Genomic DNA, 19,631 nt, shown 5'->3' with positions numbered 1-19,631 from the left:
TCTATTGCTAAAAAAATTCAAAGAACTGCAACCACTTGCTAGGCACCTACTGTATGCCAGATATTGCATAAAGCACCTTTTTTTTTTTTTTTTTTTTGAGGTGGAGTCTCACTCTATCACCTAGGCTGGAGTGTAGTGGTGCAACCAACTCGCTGCAACCTCCGTCTCCCAGGTTCAAGCGATTCTCCTGTCTCAGTCTCCTCAGTAACTGGGATTATGCCCGGCTAATTTTTGTATTTTTAGTACAGACGGGGTTTCACCATGTTGGCCAGGCTGGTCTCAAACTCCTGAGCTCAGGTGATCCCCCAGCCTCCTCCTCCCAAAGTGCTGGGATTACAGGCGTGAGCCACCATGCCTGGCCAAAACCTCCGTTTTTAAAGGCTGTGCACTGGGGAGATGTAGATGCCTGCCCCAGTGATGCCTATGTGGTAGAGAGTGCCAACAATAAACAATGCTGTAGTGAGTGGTCAGAGCCACGAGCACAGGCAGGTGTGACAAGGACAAAGCAGAGGGTGATGGGCACTGCTGATCCAGTGGTCAGAGCAGACCTCTTGCAGGGGATGGAATGTGAAGGGGCTGGCCATGTGTGGCTGGTCTCTTCAGTCACAGCCAGTACCACAGTGTTCTTTCTTGAGACAGCCTGTCGCCCAGGCTGGAGTGCAGTGACGTGATTACAGCTCACTACAGCCTCTGCCTCCTGAGCCCAACTGATCCTCCCACCTCAGCCTCGTGGGTAGCTAGGACGACAGGCGTACACCAGCAGCCCAGCTAATTTTATTTTTTTGTACAGATGGGGTCTTGCTACGTTACCCACACTGCTTTCAAACTCCTGAGCTCCAGTGATCCTCCCGCCTCAGCCTCCCAAAGTGCTGTGGATTATAGGCGTGAGCCACCGGGCCCTGGCTCACAGACCGCCCAGGAAGCTCTCCCAGGAGGGCAGTGTCTCAGGTCCTCAGTGCCTTATGCGCCACTGAACCCGGCAGCTGCTGTGTCAATATTTGAAGATGGAGGCAAACACAGAGCGGCTGCATCTCATGAGGATTTGAGGAGTGTGGAGAAGTGGCTCTCGGCACTCCAAAGAGTAATTTGGGGTCAGTTTCTGGCCCAGTATTGTCTCTGGAAGCACTGCAGGACATGTAGAGTTATCCTTGGGGTCAACTCTAAAGGTCAAGTGCATGTGCAAAATTATGGACAGTCACATGTGTAGCTTGCTCACTTTTGCCCCAAGCACCTATCTCTTCACCACCGTGTGACCTCGGCATGGGGCGCCCGGCCATCCAGGGAGGCTGAGGAGCAGGGACCCTGGGCTGGAGCCTCAGATCCATGGCTCGCTGCCTCTGGGCGGGTCTCAGCCTCCCTTGGACTCAGAACCTTCTTCCACGCTCGACTTTCCCAGGGATTGACTCCGGTTTCCCGAGAAGCTGCACCGGGGTATGTCTGGGTTGGTGATGTTGTGTGACGCCCGTGTGTGTCCTTTGTGTAAATCAGTGGCTGGCCCTGGGGACTAGAGATGTCTAACCTGCTTGACTGGTAAGCACATCCGGTGCTTCCCAAAGTGGATTCTGTTGTACCCCAGGGTGACGGACAAGGATGCCCATGTCCTAACCCCTGGGACCTGTGAACGCACTGGTCTCCAAGACAAAGGGACCTTTTCAGCCTCCATCTCAAAAAAAAAAAAAAAGAGAGAGAGAGAAGCTCCCCTAGTCCACCCAGCTGGCCAAAGATGTGGCTGAAGGGCTGAGGTTGGAACCCACCCAGCAGTGACAGCAGAATGCGAACACTGATTTGTCACCATCGTATGACCAGGGAGGCACAGCCTCACCTCTCCCGTGGGTCACTGGGACTCAAGGAAGCCCCCGCCCCTCAATCCGGCAAACCTGTTTTTTGAAAGGCATGGCATCCCCACTAAACGTCGACTTCATGGCTGTTGGTTTTTTATTTTTTTCTTTCGGAATCAAAAGGCCCTGTTCTGACTTTGCCTTTGAAATTATGCGACTAGGAGTCATGCATGCAATTTGAGATTGGCAATCATCGTAGAGGCTTGGGAGTTCCTTGGGAATGAGAAAATCTAACCTAGGAGCTGTTTTGAAATGTAATGAAATCTTTATGAATACAAAATTTAGCAATTGGTGAAGTTGACACATTTTTGTAGCTGTGGAGACATTTCATAAGATCTTAATTCTATTTTTTTTCTTTTTTTTTTTTTTTTTTTTTTGAGATGGAGTTTCGCTCTTTCACCCAGGCTAGAGTGAAGTGATGCCAACTCAGCTCACTGCAACCTCTGCCTGCCACGGTTCAAGAAATTCTCCTGCCTCGGCCTCCCGAGTAGCTGGGATTACAGGCGCCTGCCACCACGTCTGGCTAATATTTGCGTTTTTAGTAGAGACATGGGTTTCCCCATGTTGGCCGGGCTGGTCTCGACCTCCTGACTACAGGTGACCCACCTGTCTCAGCCTCCAAAAGCGCTGGGATTACAGGCGTGAGCCACCGCGCCAGGCCATAAGGTCTTCATTCTGATCCTGCCGTTTTCTTTCTGTATGGCTGGAGCTGGTCATTTCCTCACCGGGACCCCCTCCAGACCTCTGGCATTGCATTTTGCCAGGGCCCCTGTGAAACGTGAGTACCCGAGGCTTTATTCCTATAGGGCTCCCCAGGGCCTGCCAACATGTATTAAGCATTTACTGTATGCCAGGCTTTTTAGGTGGATTAACTAATCTTTGTAAATATCCCATATGGCAACTACAATGATTACTCCCTTCTTCCAGTTAAAGCAGCCAAAGCAGAGAGTAATTATGACCTGCCCGTGGGCAGGCAGGTAGTGAGAAGGCTGGGTGCCAGGCAGTTGGCTCCTAAACTCGCTCTCAAGAAGCTCCCTATTTCTGCCCCAGTGGCTCTCATTCCTGTGATGCCCCACCGCTCCCCCTCCCCTTTAAAAATGTCTTTTAAATAATGGGAAATATAACAAAATTCACCACCAAATGGTATACAAGGCCAGGCACGGTGACTCATGCCTGTAGACCCGGCAACTTGGGAGGCCAAGGTGGGAGGATGGCTTGAGTTCCAGAGTTCAGGGCTGCAGTGAGCTATGATCGCACCACGGCCCTCCAGCCTGGGACACACAGTGAGGCCCTGTCTGGCAATAAAGGGAATTAGAATCTTGGTGCAGTGCTGGTAGGAATGTATAATGGTACTACCACCGTGGAGAAGCCTGGCTATACTTCCAGAAGTAAAACACAGGAGTTACATGTCAGCACAGGACCCAGCAATCCCAGTCCTAGGTACATGCACAGGAGAATGGAAAACAGGTGTTCAAATACATACACATCCATAAATGCTCGCAGCACCGCGATTCACACACAACTGCCCAAAGGGAGGATATATCCATCAGAGCATCTCCTTTTCATAACACATATTTTGTTCCACCCACCTTTTCTCTCTTGAAATAAGAGTTAACGTACCTACACTCAATTATTAAAGAAACAGGCCAGGTGCAGTAGCTCGCACCTATAATCCCAGCAGTTTGGGAGGCCGAGACGGGTGGATCACTTGAGGTCAGGAGTTTGAGACCAGCCTAGCCAACAGGGTGAAACCCCGTCTCTACTAAACATACAAAAATTAGCTGGCCGTGGTGGCAGGCACCTGTAATCTCAGCTACTCAGGAGGCTGAGGCACGAGAATCGTTTGAACCTGGGAAGCAGAGGTTGCAGTAAGCCCAGATCCTCGCCACTGCACTCCAGCCTGGGTGACAGAGTGAGACTGTGTCTCCAAAGAAAAAAAAGAAAGGGGAAACCAGAAGCCAGGACGCAAACACGCTCACAGGAAGAAGGCCCCATGAAGACGGAGGCCAAGACTGGGCAATGTGTTTACAAGCCAAGGAACGGCCGGAGGCACTCGGCAGCTGTCAGAAGCTAGGAGGCTCAGGAAGGATTCTGCCACATAGCCTGGGAAGGACGCAGCCCTGCCCACACCCAGATCTCAGACTCCCGGCCTCAAGAACTGAGAGCCAATGAGCTTCCTTAGCCAGTTTATGGTGCTTTGTGACAGCAGTCCCGGTAACTCAAGTGTTTCGTTTCTGCGTGGAACAGAGCTGGTTCCAGGCCTGGCTCACAGGAAAGGGCAGGGCTCTTCTGCCCCCGCAGGATGTCCAGTGGGATTGGCTCCCTTTCCAACTCCCATGGGGCGGCCTGGCAGTTGTTGAGCGGCTGCTTTGTAGTTCACGAGGCCACACCCATCTCCAGGAAGGTGCTCCGTGACAAGATCTCAAAACAGGGCCTGCTCCCAATCCCAGGCTGCCTCCTCAATGCAGGCTGAGCCTACCTTTTATTGCCCAACAGGGAAGCTCTCAACCCTGATTTCTAGACTCTGGCTTGTGGGGTAGACAGGCAAGCCACGAAGGCCCCCGTGTGCAACAAGGAGGTGGCGTTGCGCCCAGTCCACCTGTCACTGGAAAACGACTCCAGAAGCCGCCGCTGGGGAGGCTCCTGAATGCGTTCACGGAGGCTCAGGCCTAGACAAGACGCCGAGAGCCAGGGCCAACCTGCCTTTCATGCTCCGGTGTCTGCAGCAAGCTGGGCTGGATTTTCAGATGGCTTTTTTAAAACTTAACTTCCCAGCGGGGGAATGGGGAACTCCAGCAGAACCGGCAGTTGGAGGAGGGGCCTGTGGGTGGCTGTCCTAGATACAGAGGGGAGGGAAAGAGGTCCCCAGTAGGTGGCCTCCCAGTTAACTCTCACCACACCACCACACCGGGCTGGGTTGCCCCTCCTGCCAAGAGGGCACCAGGCAGACCCCATGCACCATCCTCTGCCCCAAGACGCCTGCAGCCCCCGCCCTTGGCCAGCATCAGCTCCACTCGTGTACCCATTCTGAAGAGGACAGCTGCGCTCACAGTGGTCGGCCCCTGCAGGGACCTGGCACGGAGGGCTGCGCGCATGGGCTGGCAGCCTGCGGGCTACCCTGGCGAGTGAGGTGCCTCGTCCGGCACAGTCTTTAAGGAAGCAAATAAGCGTCACACTCAAATGCACTTTTGCAGACAAATAGACATTTCCAGAAGAACGAAGGGACTAGCTCTACCACCTGGGCCCATTGCCGAGTCAGCACCGTCCCACTCCTGTCCAGCTGCTGGCAGCAGGCACTGAGTGGACACACTCGGCAGCCGGCGGAGGGCAGGCCCACCACACACGCAGCCTTCCCGAAAGAGCCCACCACACACCAGCATGGGACACAGCCCCATACTGAGGTGGCAGGGGGAGGGCTCCCCAGGGCCTGGCACGCCTTCACCACTACCCACGCAGAGACAGGCTCAGTGTAAAGGGATTGGTCTGAGGGCCCCACGGTGCACAGCACCCCCTGAAGAATTCCTAGTTCCCACGGGCTGACTCCCCATCCTCAGTTTCATCATCCAATGATGGGGACCTGGACGCCCCACTTCCTGGGGCGGTTATGAGAATGCAGTAGGATGATGCAGGCAAAAGACTTTGGCAGCGCCTGGTAGAGCCAACAGTCAACATGCGGTCACACCACTGTGCCCAGGGTCGGTCCCATCCCGAGCTCTGTGGCCACGAGGACTCACGCACGTGCACACGCACGCAAGACTGCGAATGGTAAACTTTATTAATGGAAAATGGAATGCCTCGTTAACAGAAACCTTGATTTAAAAACGGCAGAACAAGAACACATTTATTTAAAAAAAAAAAAGTGAGTTCACATTGTATTGAGCTACAACACGGTGGCAGGATTTGCTTTGCTTTTAAAAAGATCCCCCAAGTTCAAGGGAACTCTGGCTACCAGATTCAACAGTGCATCTGCCCACCTGAAAACTCGCAGTGAGTGGGACTTAGTAGCGGCGGGTGAAGTGGGGATACGGGGGGGGATGGGGGTGTGGGTGCGGGACTCTGCTGCCCCGGTCCTGGCTGGCCACTCCGCCACCTTCCAGTCCGCCACCTGGCACCACGTGGCCCTGGGAATGTCCACCTTGTGCAAAGCCGCCTCGCCTAGGAACAAAGTCAGACATTTTTTCCCCTTGAAGTGCTCAGCGTTTTCATCGTAACATGGGTTCAGTAACGGTCCCGCAGCCTTTAGAGCGCTTGGGTTTTTTTTCCACGTGAGAAAAATCATCACCACACATTGTATTCCAGGTAACTGAAGAGCGTTATTTGAATAAATTGCAAAGAGCTGCTTTTTGCTTTGTTTTCAAAACATCCAACCCAGCCAGCTGATCAAACATGCAAAAACGGGAGAGGAAGTGAGGAGCAGGAGCAAACCACTGTCCTCCTCGAACACGCCTTACCCCGCCACTCCACCGCGGCTTGCCATGTGCCCCGGCCCCGAGGGCCCAGACAGGCCCCTCTCGCCACCTAGAAGAGAAGAAGGGTCTGCAAACACTCCATCCCTGGGGAAGCCCCTGGACACGTGTGGGGGCCACAGCCACTCTCGTCCCCGGAGCCAGCCCCATACCTTGCCACCTGGCGTGCTCCCGGCTGGCCGCGCCTGCGTCCATGGTACCCTGCCAGGCACGCGCCTGGTGCTCCTCCAGCCGCTGGTTGTGCTCTCCCCAGTCACGGCCACCCCTTTGCCAAAAAAAAAAAAGCAGACATGCAGCCGTCTGATGAGCCTCCAGGATCGCGCTGGGAGCAGGCGCATCCACCCTGACCTCAGCCGCGTGGCGGATCATGCCATACAGCAAGGGCTGCAGACGAGTGGGCAAATCATGGGAAGTGACATTTCCCCCAAAAACTGACGTGCCAGTAAGCACGTGAGAAGGGGCTCAACGCCACCTGGAAATGCCAATCCAAGGCATAGCGAGACACTACCTCCCCCGGGCTGGGATGCTAGAATCACACAGTAACACGCACCGTGGAGGGTGCGAGGAAAGGGAAGAACCCTCATCCACTGCTGGTGGAAATGTAAAATGGTGTGGCCACTATGGAGAACAGTTTGGTGGTTCTTCAAAAAGTTAAGGGCAGAATTACCACGACCCAGCAAACCCAGTCCCACCTGACAGAAATGAAAACGTGACCAAAGACATCTGTGCATGAATGTTCCTGGCAGCAGGATTCCTACCAGCCAAAGGGAGACGGACCCCAGCGCCCATGAACTGATTAGCAGATAACGCTATGTGGTGTGTCCAGACCATGGAGTGTTCAGCCTTAACTAGGACGGAAGCGCTGGCCCAGGCAGCATGTGGAGATGAGCCCTCAATACATGAGACTTAGGGAGAAGCCAGGCCCAGCAGGCACACCGCGCAGGCCAAGAAATGACTCAAGACAGCAAATCCAGAGCCAGAAAGGAGCCCGTGGCTATCAAGGGCAGGGGAGAAGCGGGTGCGGCTGCTAAGAGGAGCAGGGTTTCTTCTGACATGATGAAAATGCTTCGGAATCGGCCTTGGGGATGGCTGCACAGATCCACGCACATGCAAACCTCCAATGACTGCACACGTGAAACGGGAAGTACGTGTCCTGTGAATTATACTTCAAGAAAGCTATTTTTTTAAAAGTTTCACACAGAAACTCTGGGAGATGAAAATCTGAGTCCCGTGTCCTGAGTCCTAAGTGGCCGTGCAGGAAAGCAGCCAGACCCAATCTGCATGAGTGCCTGCCTGCTGTGGGTTGCCGGCTGCAGTGACAGTCAGGCCAAGTGAGCCCACAGGCCCAAGAGGGGTCATCGGAGCCCCCAACACACACCTGCCAGGCAAGCGCAATACCGCCCTGGAGGGAGTGGAAAGCACGCGTGTGGCACCTGCCCTTGGTGACCCGAGCGTGCCCAGCCACTGCTCACTATGTCTTTGGTTCTGAGTTTCCCATTTACATTCCCAAGTTATTTACCACAAAACCCACTAAGTGACAGAACAGGAATGCTAATGAGGTCACCCAGAACACTTTACACCAACTGATCAGAGCACTGCCACTGTCTGTGCTGCCCAGAGATGCAGGAGAAGCTTCAGGTGGGACACTTGGCACGGCTCCGAGTCAAAGTCCCTGGCAGAGGTGGAAGAGCCTCTCAGCGTAGAGGGAGGGATGGACAGGGGAGCACAGGGGACCAAAACCCACACTGCGGCAGTGGGCAGGGGCCAAGGCAGCCCTGGGCCGGGGCTGGAGACAGACAGGACACTCATCTCACAGAGGAAAGCAGGGCGGCAACTGCAAAGTGGTCCTGCCACCAGCCTCCTCACGGCCAGTCCAGGCAGCAACAGGGCAAACAGGCAGGGGTGACTGCAGCTGGCCAAAGAAACCAGAGAGGCACCCAGAGTCCTCCCAGACAAGCCCTGTACCCCAGTAATGCTGACGAGACTCAGGACAGCCCCCACAGCTGCAGTGCTGGTGAAGGTGGCTTTGAACACCTATGGAGGACCTGGCCTAGTGTCCTCAGCCCTGAGTCCTGGGGGGACGGTCCCCATAAGCGATTCTAATAGGCAGGGCAGGGTTGAGAAGCCCCACCCCAGACCAACTAGGGGTCAGAGAGAAAACCCGAGGAAGACACATGTAAAGAGGCAACGTGGCGGCAAGGGCAAGGCCGCTCTACCACGGACGGGGCAGGACTGACAGCTTCTGCGCTGTCTCTCCCAGTGGGAACGCAGCCCCTGTGATCGAGACATTGACAACTGCAGGCGCTCCCCAGCTCGGGAATGGGGATGGGCCATTCTGGGTGACCTGGACAGCTCCATCCCTGAGAGCCTGTTCTGCGCTTTCTTCTTGAGAACCTGGACTTTCTGAGTCAGGAGTTTCAAATGGCAGGACCCGTGGTAGTCCATCCCAAAGCTGCCCTAGCTGAAATCAAACCTTGGGGACATGCCTGGCCAGGCACCAATCTCTTCCCAGGCTAAGACAGATGCTCCCCACCCGACTGGGGCTCACTCACTAACCTGGGGGGAGGGGGCAGACCCCGGCCTTCACTCAGCCTCTTGTCGGAGCCGTAGCCCCCCCAGCCATCACGGGAGTCCCGGCCGTGGCGCTCTGGGGGTCCTCCGTGGCCATGGCGGTCATCTCCATAGTGCTGGAAGGCAGGAGAGGGACAAGGTGACACTGACCACGTCACCCACATAGGCCCACCTTCCAGGAGGACTGTCTACCGAAGACCCCAGGGCGGCAGGTGGGCCGGAGCCAAGAGAAGACGGCAGGGCGAGGCCTCAGACCTGGTGGGCCCTGCTTCGCTGACCCTCTGCTCCCTGGCTCCCCTCCTCGCACCCCTACAGCTGCATCACTGCTGTGAGCTGCCCCAGGAGTGTGGGGAGACCTGGTGTTACTGCCCGCAACAGCTCTGCTCAAGGTCCACTAAGATGTCACCGAGCCCTGTCTTCCCTGAGGAGCTGGGCACTGCCTCCTTTCTGATCACAGGAGTGCCTTCGGGCGGGTCAGCACCCCTGTGCGCTGGCGGGGCCACACTTCCAGCCTCCCTGGCCAACCAACTCTGCACAGAGGAGCCAGCAGTCACGAAGCAGGCAGGTGCTGCCTGTCGCCATAGGCCATTACTCTGCCACCCAACTCCCACCTCTCCACCAGGCTGCTGCCTTCTCAGAACTCACACCCTGCCACCACGCACGGGGCACCCGCATGGCACCACAGAGATTTAGGGACCACTCTTGTGGTCTTCAGCCCCCAGTGCCCACCCAGCATGGACTTGAAACATGGAGAATCCCAGGCTCCCCATGCCCCCGACCCTAGCACATGTGGGCTAAATGACAATCACCATTTGGGTTCTTAGGGGCACGCTACAGGCACCAAGACCCAAAGGCTCCCTGAGCAAGTGGACAATGAAGAGACACTTGAGGTTTCTACTGGATAAAATGAAGAACAAGCCCGACATATTTGAAAATGACAGAAACTTGCACATTAAAAAACAATCAAATATTTGCACAATTTTTTTTTTTTTTAGACAGTCTTGCTCTTGTTGCCCAGGCTGGAGTGCAATGGTGCGATCTCAGCTCACTGCAAGCTCTGCCTCCTGGGTTCAAGCAATTCTCCAGCCTCAGGCTCCTGAGCAGCAGGGATTACAGACACTTGCCACCATGCCCGGCTAATTTTTTTTATTTTTAGTAGACACAGGGGTTTCACCATGTTGGTCAGGCTGGTCTCGAACTCCTGATCTCAGGTGATCCACCCACCTCAGCCTCCCACAGTGCTGGGATTACAGGCATGAGCCACCACGTCCCGTTAAACATTTGCGCGTCTAGTCGCTGGCCAGAACCCACACATCCATACCCGCCACACATGCTAAATTGCCACCTCTCTGGGATAAAGCGGCCGCCTGATGAGAAATGGTGAGTTATGCCCGCACAGCAGCACAGTGGCCCTAGGGCTTGGCATCAGGGCTCTACTCACCTGCCCATCCCGGTGGTCTCCCATCATTGGCCTCGAACCCTCCCTCCTGCAAAAGGAAAAGATCCTGTTCAAACAGCGCCAGGCACTACTACACATTTCTGTAGGTCAGGTAAGTTTCACGACTGGGATACTTATTCCATCCCATCACATAAAAAGTGTAACTGGCCTGGAAAAAAGCAAAAAGCTAGCTCAAATCGAAAGGCTTTTCTCTGGGGGCAGGAACAAAGTCGGATCCTAAAGAGAAGGGAATACAGATCTCACTGAACTAAGATTCCTCGGAGAGCTCTCAGTCAGGGGAACAGGGACAGAGGCCTCCAATGAACCCTAATCTTTGGTCTGACCCAACGCGTGGGACTTGCCGAAATTCACACCAACTCCACCCCAAAATCCAGCAGAATGAAGAGTGTGGCCTCTCAGCCTCCCTTTCCCATTCTGCCCACTCTGACACTCCTTCTAAAGGAGCCAATGAACGGGGAAATGGGTCAGAGATGTGCAGCTGAGGGGAGCCCAAAGACAGGACTTTTAAACTGGAAAACCAAGTGCTGTCTTCTTAATAAACTAGATGTACTCCTCATTTCAAAAGGCTAAAAAGCCCACCCAGACCCTCGAAATGCAAAACAGGCCTCATGAGAAATTTTGCATGTCCTCCATCTCTGGTAGCTCTCGGGCACAGGAAGCTCTGCTGGTTGTCCAGGCACGAAAGCCCCAAAGCTCCAGCATGCCTCAGGTCACGCCTCTCCTTAGCGGCGCCAACGGAGAGGGGGAGCAGCTATGGAGAGACCTCCCAGGAAGCTATGAAACCCAGAACAAGGTTGTGCTGACAAACATCGCTGCCTCACAAGAGAGCTCGGTGTCGGGGGGCCTCCACCCAGGTCCCTCCTGGCCACGCTGGAACAAGCTCTGAGATGCCTTCCCATGAGGCAAGCTGGGGATTCTGTAAATGGCCGCCAATTCCAGCAACTCGCTCAAGTTCTGGGCAAGGTCAGAGTCACCCATTGTGCATCTCAGAAGTAAACGAGGCTTCAGAGCACACAGGAACCCCTGCACTGGGCTGAGAATGAGGTCAGCTGGATGCGCCAGTGCCCACAATGACTGTGGCTAAAGGAGGGGACGGGACCACTGACCTGTCGATGGCGTGGTCCTGGTACTGGCCCCGGTCTCGATGATCGAAATCGTGGAAGCGGTGGTCTGGCCGGGGAAAGTCCGCGCGGTATCTGTCTTCCATCGCCACACGCTTTCCTTCTGGCCAATAGGCATCATCTCGTCTGGTTTTTATTTTAAAAGAATGCAAATTCCATTTATGAAAGGAAAAGGGAAGGAGGTGGAGGTGGGGAGGGGAGCTCTCTCCCCAGACCCAGTATCGTTTAAAATGCCCTGCAGGGCTAATCTCTAAACACTCGATCATCATTGCTTTGATTTGATAAATTAAAACCCCCATTAACAGCCGAGAGGTACACTTGTATTCTCATCCAACAGTCCCGAAAGGAGCACTGCTGTGAGCTCATTGTCTCATGAGACTGTTAATACCCTGATCCCCACTCATGAGCACAAATGCAAGTGAAATGAAATATTTGATTCTTCTGGAATAGCATTCGAGTTGCCACACTTTTACTTTCCCTGCCTTCCACAGGAGCCTGAATCTCCCTCTGAGTTTCTTGCAAAAGCAAAGAGAATTAGATGAGGTGATAGTAAACTACACACAGCTCCGGATGGCATCAAATTATCTTCTTCTTGATTTTTACCAGAAAACTAGGCTCATGGAGAGTGGGGTGACAGGTGACTGTCAATTAAGCTGTTCCAGGTAGCTAGAGACCAATAAACCTACTTTCTAAACCAAAGGCAATTTCCTTTTCCACAGCGCCTGCTCTGCCTCTCTGTCTACAAGGACACGAGATTGGCAGAGACAGCGGTGGCCAACTTGGGCCTAATGGGCATTTGGTTGTCTCACAAGACAGAGAACAGTTATGCTCCACGGGGAAGTGGAGAGGAAAAGCATCACAAACCCTTCAGCAAGTGGCAGCCATCAAGTTTCCCAGAATAACTCAAGTTGGGGGAGATGCTACACAGCCTCGAGTGGTGACAGTGAACTAATAAACCTGCAGCAGCCAGTGAGAGCTACAGGGAGTCCCCAGGGCGCATGCTCCATATCAAATTTCATTCTCCCCCTCCCGCCCCACTCCCGGGACGGAAGGGAAGCCGCTGTTCTGTTGGAAGGGTGAACACCGCTGCCACGCTGGCCTCCGTCCTGCCCGCGTTCTGGGCAGGACTCACCGATCCAGGTCGTAGGGCCTCCGCCCCGGCCGCCGCTCCTGCTCGTAGCGCAGCTGCTCCTGCTGGCGCCGCAGCTCCTCGCGCTCGCGGTGGATGCGCTCCTGCTCCTTCCTGCGCTCACGCTCCACGCGCATGCGTTCCCGCTCTAGCCGCTCCCGCTCCATGCGCTCCCGCTCCAGCCGCTGGCGCTGGCACTCGAGCTGCAGGCGTTCCCGCTGCAGCCGGGCCTTCTCCTTCCGCTCATGGAAGGCCTCGAGGCGCTGCTCCCGCTCCCGCTGCTCGCGCTCCCTGCGGGGACAGGCGAGGCTGCCCTGAACTCCCTGTGTGAGCCTCCACGGAGAAAAAGCCCGGTGCCCAAAACTGGGTGTGAATTGGAAGCAGAAAAAAAAATTGGATCCAAAAGCTCACCGGGCTTCCCTAAAGCTGCGCGTGCAAGGGGTTACCTTACTTAAGAAAGTCACCTCAAGAAAAGCAAAGGCAGCACAGCTGGCAACATTTCTAGGTTCGCTCAAGAACATTTTCCAAATGCTATGAGCACAGCTTTTGCTTTACTGAGCAATATTTGAGGAAAAGTGACAAAAGAACGCCGGGTATCCCGACATGAAAACGCCGAATGTCAAGGCAGAGAGGGACAAACCTTCAAGACCACAGCCCAGAATGGAGCCGTGGCAAAATGACAACTGGACTCGGCTTGCAGTTTCTGACCTTGTGTGAGAGGTTTCAATAGGGAAGACCGAGACTTCAGCACCCAGGGACCATCCCATCCCATCAAAGCCACACACGGCTGGGTTTTGCGCACCGGCCAAGGTCCAACACCAGAGGAGGGGCAAAAACAGACTTTGAGCCAGCAGAAGGCTCAGCCTGTAATCCAGCACTTAGGGAGGTTGACGCAGGAGGATTGCTTGAGCCCAGGAGTTCAAGATCAGCCTGGCAACATAGCCAAACCCCATATACTGTAAAGGGCTTCCCTGACTTTATTTCAAGACAGGGTCTCACTCTGTCACCCAGTCTGGAGTGCAGTGTTGTGATCACGGCTCACTGCAGCTTTGAGCTTCTGGGCTCAGGCGATCCCCCCACCTCAACCTCCTGAGTAGCTGGGACTACAAGTGCACGCTACCATGCCCAGCTAATTTTTAAATATTTTGTAGAGGTGGGGGTCTCGCTACATTGCCTAGGATGGTCTCGAACTCCTGGCTTCAAGTGATCCTCTGGCCCTGGCATCCCAAAGTGCTCGGATACAGGTGTGAGCCACTGCACCTGGCCCTTTGATGACTTTCATGCCACCTGGCATGTCTGGCGGCTCATGTGTGAACAGGTGCTGGCCCCTGCGCCTGGGCACAACACCCGCCGGCCCAGGCACTGGCTCTCGGGCACACAGAGTCCTCACTCCAAGTACAGCTGGGAGAAGGACAGCCACCCCCAGAGGAAACCACCAGCCCACCACCCCGCCCAGCTCCACTCACCGCCGCCTCTCCGTTTCTCGGATCTCCCGTTCCCGCTGCCTCTGGCGCTCTCTCTCCCTTTGTTCTTTGATTTTATCAAACGACAAGATGTCTCTCTTTTCTTTGCTTTCTGACTTGCGATCCTGACTCTTGGAGCTCTGTTTACCAAAACTGGTTTATTAATGTCAGGAAAATGATTGCAGCAAACACACAATGGAGATTATGCACGTGTGGATGAGACTAAGATTCTTTGGTCCCACATGGTGTAGATGGAAGGCTGTAGTCTCCAGACCAGAGGCCCAGGCATAGGCTGCTTCCCTCCAAGTTTGTGTTTTACTGCCTAATCCAGAATCCTGCTTTCAAATGTCAAGGGGCATTCACGGAAGAGAAGAGGTTGGCCCATGCCTCAAAAAACCTACAGGCACAGTTTTTCTAGCATAGCACAGCCAAGGACTCATATAATCCAAAGCAAACCTAGGCCTCTGAGAACCACGGGGCACATCCGCACAGGGCCACTGTGGCCATTAGTTCAGAGGGGGACAGCAGTCAGGCCAGCTGTTTGGACAGCTGGAGGGCAGACTGCATGTTTCACATCTCAACTGCTGGCTCAGGACTCAGGCAGACAGCTCTAAATAGAATATGCCAGGCCAGGCGCAGTGGCTCACGCCTGTAATCCCAGCACTTCAGGAGGCCGAGGTGGGCAGATCACGACATCAGGAGTTCAAGACCAGCCTGACCAACATGGTGAAACCCCATCTCAAGTAAAAAAACAAAAGTCAGCCGGGCGTGGTGGCGCATGCCTGTAATCCCAGCTACTCAGGAGGCCAAGGCAAAAGAATCACTTGAACCTGGGAGGCAGAGGTGGCAGTGAGCTGAGATCGCACCACTGTACTCCAGCCTGGGAAACAGAGCAGGACTCCGTCTCAAATGAATAAATAAATAAATAAATAGAATATGCCAAAATGCTTTAATGCAAAACGGTGCTCCTAATAAGGTACAGAACACTAATAGCCAATGTCTGTAATTAATTTTGTGTAGGTTTTTGGTTTTTTTGAGACCCAGTCTGGTTCTGTTGCCCAGGCTGGAGTGCAACGGCTCACTGCAGGCTCAAGTGATCCTCCCACCTCAGCCTCCTGAGTAGCTGAGACCACAGGTGCACACCACCATGCCTAATTTTTCTATTTTTGTAGAGACGGGGTTTTGTCCTGTTGTCCAGGCTGGTCTCAAACTCCTGAGTTCAAGTGATCCGCCTGCCTCATCCTCCCAAAGTGCCAGGATTATAGGCGTCAGCCACCCGCACCCAGCCTACATTCATAATTTTCTATCTGTGGCATAAAGCTCAGAGCTGTAACAACTGACTCCCATTTCAAGGTTCTCCAAGGCCTCACCCAAACTAGCTACATACCAGACCCTCCCAGGAAGCTTTTAAACAACACAGAACCTGAGGCCTCCTGCTGATCCACACAGAATCTCTGGGGCAGGGGCTTGGGAAATGACATTGTTAAAAAGCTACTCAGCTTATTTTCCTAATTAGTTCCCATAGGAGAGAAAGAGCAAGCAATGAAAGACAAACCAAGCCAACAGAAAGACAGGTAAAGGGTCAAGGCAGAGACATTACACCAATTATTAATAAAATGCAGGCTGGGGAGGAAGGGGCATACACACACAGGGAGACATCACCCAGCACTTTGATGGCACGCTTTGCCTATGAGACGAGCAGATGTCTTACACACACTGCAGTGGAGTAAGAAGGGGACAGGTGCCCACGTACCACTGCACAGTGGGCAGCACAGCAGGCAACAGTGCCAGCACTCCTGGGTTCTCAGGCCAGCTTAGCCACTTACTAGTGACCTGGCAGGTGCAACACACGCAGGAGTCCCCTTCACAACCTTTCTGAACAGCACTTCATTTCAAAATTTAAAAGTTAAAAGAAGCTGGGGCTAGTGGCTCACACCTGTAATCCAGCAAGTTTGGAAGGTCAAGGCGAGAGAATCACTTGAAGCCAGGCTAAGCAACAAAGTGAGACACCCCACCCTTTATTTTTTAATAGGTAAATATTATCCATAAAATTTTTTTTAAAAAATGTAAAAGCAAAAAGAAAAAAAAGCAAAAAGGAAAAAGGCCAAACCTACATGTCTGTATGTAGAGACCTCCATGGCATATTACACAGAAAATGCAAGCTCCAGCACATCCTGTCTGTGGTCCCACGGCACGCACAGGGAACTTGTGTGCAGAGGAAGCCGAGGAGCCCAGCCGGACATACGGAGGCTTTAGTATGCCCATGCTGCATCTCCCCGAGCTGACCAGATGTTTTAATCACGCACATGTGGTCACTATTTATTTTTCAACATCACAGTGACATGGGGGTAAGATTATGGGTCTTTTTCAATGTTCTACTCTAGATTTCTCTGTATCTTATGATTTTCATGTGAAAAATGACATTAGGAATTGATACTTTATAAAATCCAAATGTTCATTTTAAAAACTAAGTCTTGGTTGGGCGCGGTGGCTCACCCATGTAATCCCAGCACTTTGGAAGGCTGAGGCTGGTGGATCACTTGAGGTCAGAAGTTGGAGACCAGCCTGGTCAATGTGGCAAAATCCCGTCTCTACTAAAAGTACACAAATTAGCCTGGTGTGGTGGCGGCGCCTGTAATCTTAGCTACTCAAGAGGCTGAGGCAGGAGAGTCGCTTGAACCCAGAAGGCAGTGGCTGCAATGAGCGAGATCACGTCACTGCACTCCAGCCTGAGCCACACAGCAAGACTCCGTCTCAAAAAAAAAACAAAAAACTTAAGTCTTAACCACACAAAGTGGTCCTGGCTGAATACGGTGAACTCTGCGTTCATTAAAAAAGCACAGTCACCTCACGAACATCTTAGCTAGAACCTGCAGCTGGGAAGCAGAGGTTTTTATTGTTTTCCAGAGTGAAAAACGCAAATGAGATGCTATTTCGTCTAGTTGTGAGCACAACTCGAGAGGCAGCTCTTGATCTGGTAACATGACCAACACTCTGTCCTAGGCTGGTCTCTACCTTTTTGGTTAATTTAATAGAAACTAGAAAATCAATGAAAGAAAGTAACCTGCTATTAAGTCAACCAAAGAGAAGGACCTGCCTTCCAGCTTGAAAAGCCTGGGTCTGGCCCATCCTAGCCTATGGTGGAGCTGCTGTGTGAACCGATGCTCTGTCGGAAGGCGGCACATCCCAGTCAGGAGCCAGTACGGGGCCAGCACATGGAGGCAAGCAAACACGGAGGAGCACTGCTCTGCAGAAAGCGCCAGGATTCACGTGTGTGTCTGTATCTACAATCTACACAATTATCATGCCTCCTACAAACTTCAAAGAACTCTTTAAGATTTTAAAGGCGAAACAGCATTATTTTCATAATGCGAATCAAACGGGTCGTGGAGCCATCGTGAGAAACAGCTGGCCCTGAGATGGCGGAGGCAATACTCACTCTCTCTTTGGACCTGCTGGTGGTTTTCACGCTAATGACAGGCTCTCCTTTCGATTTATCCATCACAACCGTCCGCTCCATTCCTCTGCTTCCTTCAGGACAAAACACAGCAAACTATGAAAACCTGTGGACGGCCGGGCGCGGTGGCTCAAGCCTGTAATCCCAGCACTTTGGGAGGCCGAGACAGGCGGATCACGAGGCCAGGAGATCGAGACCATCCTGGCTAACACAGTGAAACCCCGTCTCTACTAAAAAAAATACAAAAAACTAGCCGGGCGAGGTGGCGGGCGCCTATAGTCCCAGCTACTTGGGAGGCTGAGGCAGGAGAATGACGTAAACCCGGGAGGCGGAGCTTGCAGTGAGCTGAGATCCGGCCACTGTACTCCAGCCCGGGCGACAGAGTGAGACTCCGTCTCAAAAAAAAAAAAAAAAAAAAAAAAAAAAAAAAAAAAAGAAAACCTGTGGACGCCCCAACTTCCCGTAGTAAACAGCACTCTGATGGACTCTGGACACACAAGGCATGAGTCAAGTGACTGACACCAGCCTTGAGAGCCTCTATTTCTCATCTATTGTGAGCGACACAATAACGCGGGCACAGCACAACGGGGGCACCCTCACGGGTCTTTGTACAACTGGAGGGACCTGTTCCCAACCTACAGCTTAAACCTGCAGCACGCACACAGACACAGCCGTCCCGCAGAGCCCTCTGTGACCCTCCACACTAAACCCACACAGCTCTGGAGCTGGTCTATGCTGTCACTCCTCCCTGACGTTCTGTGAAGCTCTGCAGTATCCAGTCCATGCTCGGAATCACACTGCAGCTCTGAGGGAGTGCCTTGCCAGACGGGTGGGCTTCCCTCCATTCATTTCCAGCAATAAAGGCTTCCCAACCAATTCTCTCTCCTGACAACAGAACCACCAGGCTCTAAGCACTGGAACAATGACTTATTTGGGGAGATTTATAATACTTGAGGAACATTTTAAAAACACGTTCCTCATGAGACTCGGGGTAAATTAGCCCGAGAGCTGAAGATCCAGCTTGTAATGTGCTGTACCAAATTTCAATGCTCCAGATGGCTGGGTTTTGTTTCTGTTTTTTTTCTTCCTTGATGGGGGAGGTGGAGTTGGCTTATTTTTTTTGCCACAAAACATTCTGAGTCTTATAGAGATTCAAAGATGTAAAGCACAATGAACTTTTACAAAATGACAACAGAAGTGGCATCGTCCAAATACAACCACTTCAACAGATGCTTGGAGGTTTCAGTTTTCTCTGTATTTTTACTACCTCCAGCTTTAACATAATGTGGGAAAAACTTGACTGCACACCTGCAAAATAGCATCAGGTTAGTTACAAGAAACTTGGACAACTCACTCTCAAGCCAAAGGCCCTGAGAAAGCCAGAACTCAGGCAGCTGAGTTCAGCAATACACGTCAAGCCCTGAGTCCCAAGCACTTCTGGATTCCTGATGTTGTATGGAAACTCCTTTAAGCCATTTCATCAACAGACTCTCGTTTCTTCAACGGTGACATATGAACAGCGAAACAGCCATGTCACCAGAGCTTGCTGTCCTCATCTTCCCTCGGAACCCCATCTACTCACCACCCGTGCCAGGCCTTGGGCCTTACCCTTCCCCTAGCACTTAAAAGACTATCATCACCTGATTTGGTGACTCTAGACCGACTTGTAGGTCCAGGTTTCAGCTCATCCTGGTCTTTTTCTTCCTTTTTAATGTCTTCAGGCTTTTTTTCCTCCTTCTTCTCAATCTTCTCCTCCTTCTTAATTACGGTTCTATTTAAAAACATGGTTATCAAATTGAGTTCACAAGACTCTGTAACAGGAACGGCTCACCCAGAGCCTCACTCACACATACTCAGATGTCCACGCAAAACAAAATCACCCCGGCGGCAATCAGGTGGGAAAAAATTATTTGAAAACCATAACAACAACAATACTCCTCTTTAGATACAGGCCGTATTCCCACTTCTATTACTTGCTCAACTGAGGGATATGCACAATGAAATTCCTGGGGATGCATTTCCAAAATGCCAGACAGGCTGGCATGCAAGAGTGGCGTGCAGGTGGAGACGAGAAACATGCCAACTACATGAGAACACTTCTAAAAAGTTTAATGTTTCATCATGTAT

General features: G+C 52.6%; 2 protein-coding genes across 3 annotated transcripts in view; one reads left to right on the top strand and one right to left on the bottom strand.

The window, feature by feature from the left end:
* RPL36 (ribosomal protein L36) overlaps positions 1-19,631 on the top strand; it is a 459,247-nt gene that overhangs the window by 345,282 nt on the left and 94,334 nt on the right. The window lies entirely within an intron of this gene.
* SAFB2 (scaffold attachment factor B2) overlaps positions 5,596-19,631 on the bottom strand; it is a 170,836-nt gene continuing 156,800 nt past the window's right edge. The window contains exons 13-22 of the mRNA XM_050770098.1: positions 19,145-19,275; positions 17,487-17,578; positions 14,051-14,187; positions 12,588-12,875; positions 11,441-11,581; positions 10,317-10,362; positions 8,861-8,991; positions 6,457-6,569; positions 6,290-6,356; positions 5,596-5,993 (exon numbers count right to left, since the gene is read on the bottom strand). Coding sequence (XP_050626055.1) covers positions 5,837-5,993; positions 6,290-6,356; positions 6,457-6,569; positions 8,861-8,991; positions 10,317-10,362; positions 11,441-11,581; positions 12,588-12,875; positions 14,051-14,187; positions 17,487-17,578; positions 19,145-19,275 — 1,303 coding nt within the window. The 3' untranslated portion in view covers positions 5,596-5,836. The remainder of the gene's footprint in view (positions 5,994-6,289; positions 6,357-6,456; positions 6,570-8,860; positions 8,992-10,316; positions 10,363-11,440; positions 11,582-12,587; positions 12,876-14,050; positions 14,188-17,486; positions 17,579-19,144; positions 19,276-19,631) is intronic.

The sequence above is a fragment of the Macaca thibetana genome, chromosome 19 (assembly GCF_024542745.1).
Source record: "Macaca thibetana thibetana isolate TM-01 chromosome 19, ASM2454274v1, whole genome shotgun sequence".
Lineage (NCBI taxonomy): Eukaryota > Metazoa > Chordata > Mammalia > Primates > Cercopithecidae > Macaca > Macaca thibetana.
Note: the sequence above shows the minus strand (reverse complement) of the source record. Positions and strands in the feature narration are given on the sequence as shown.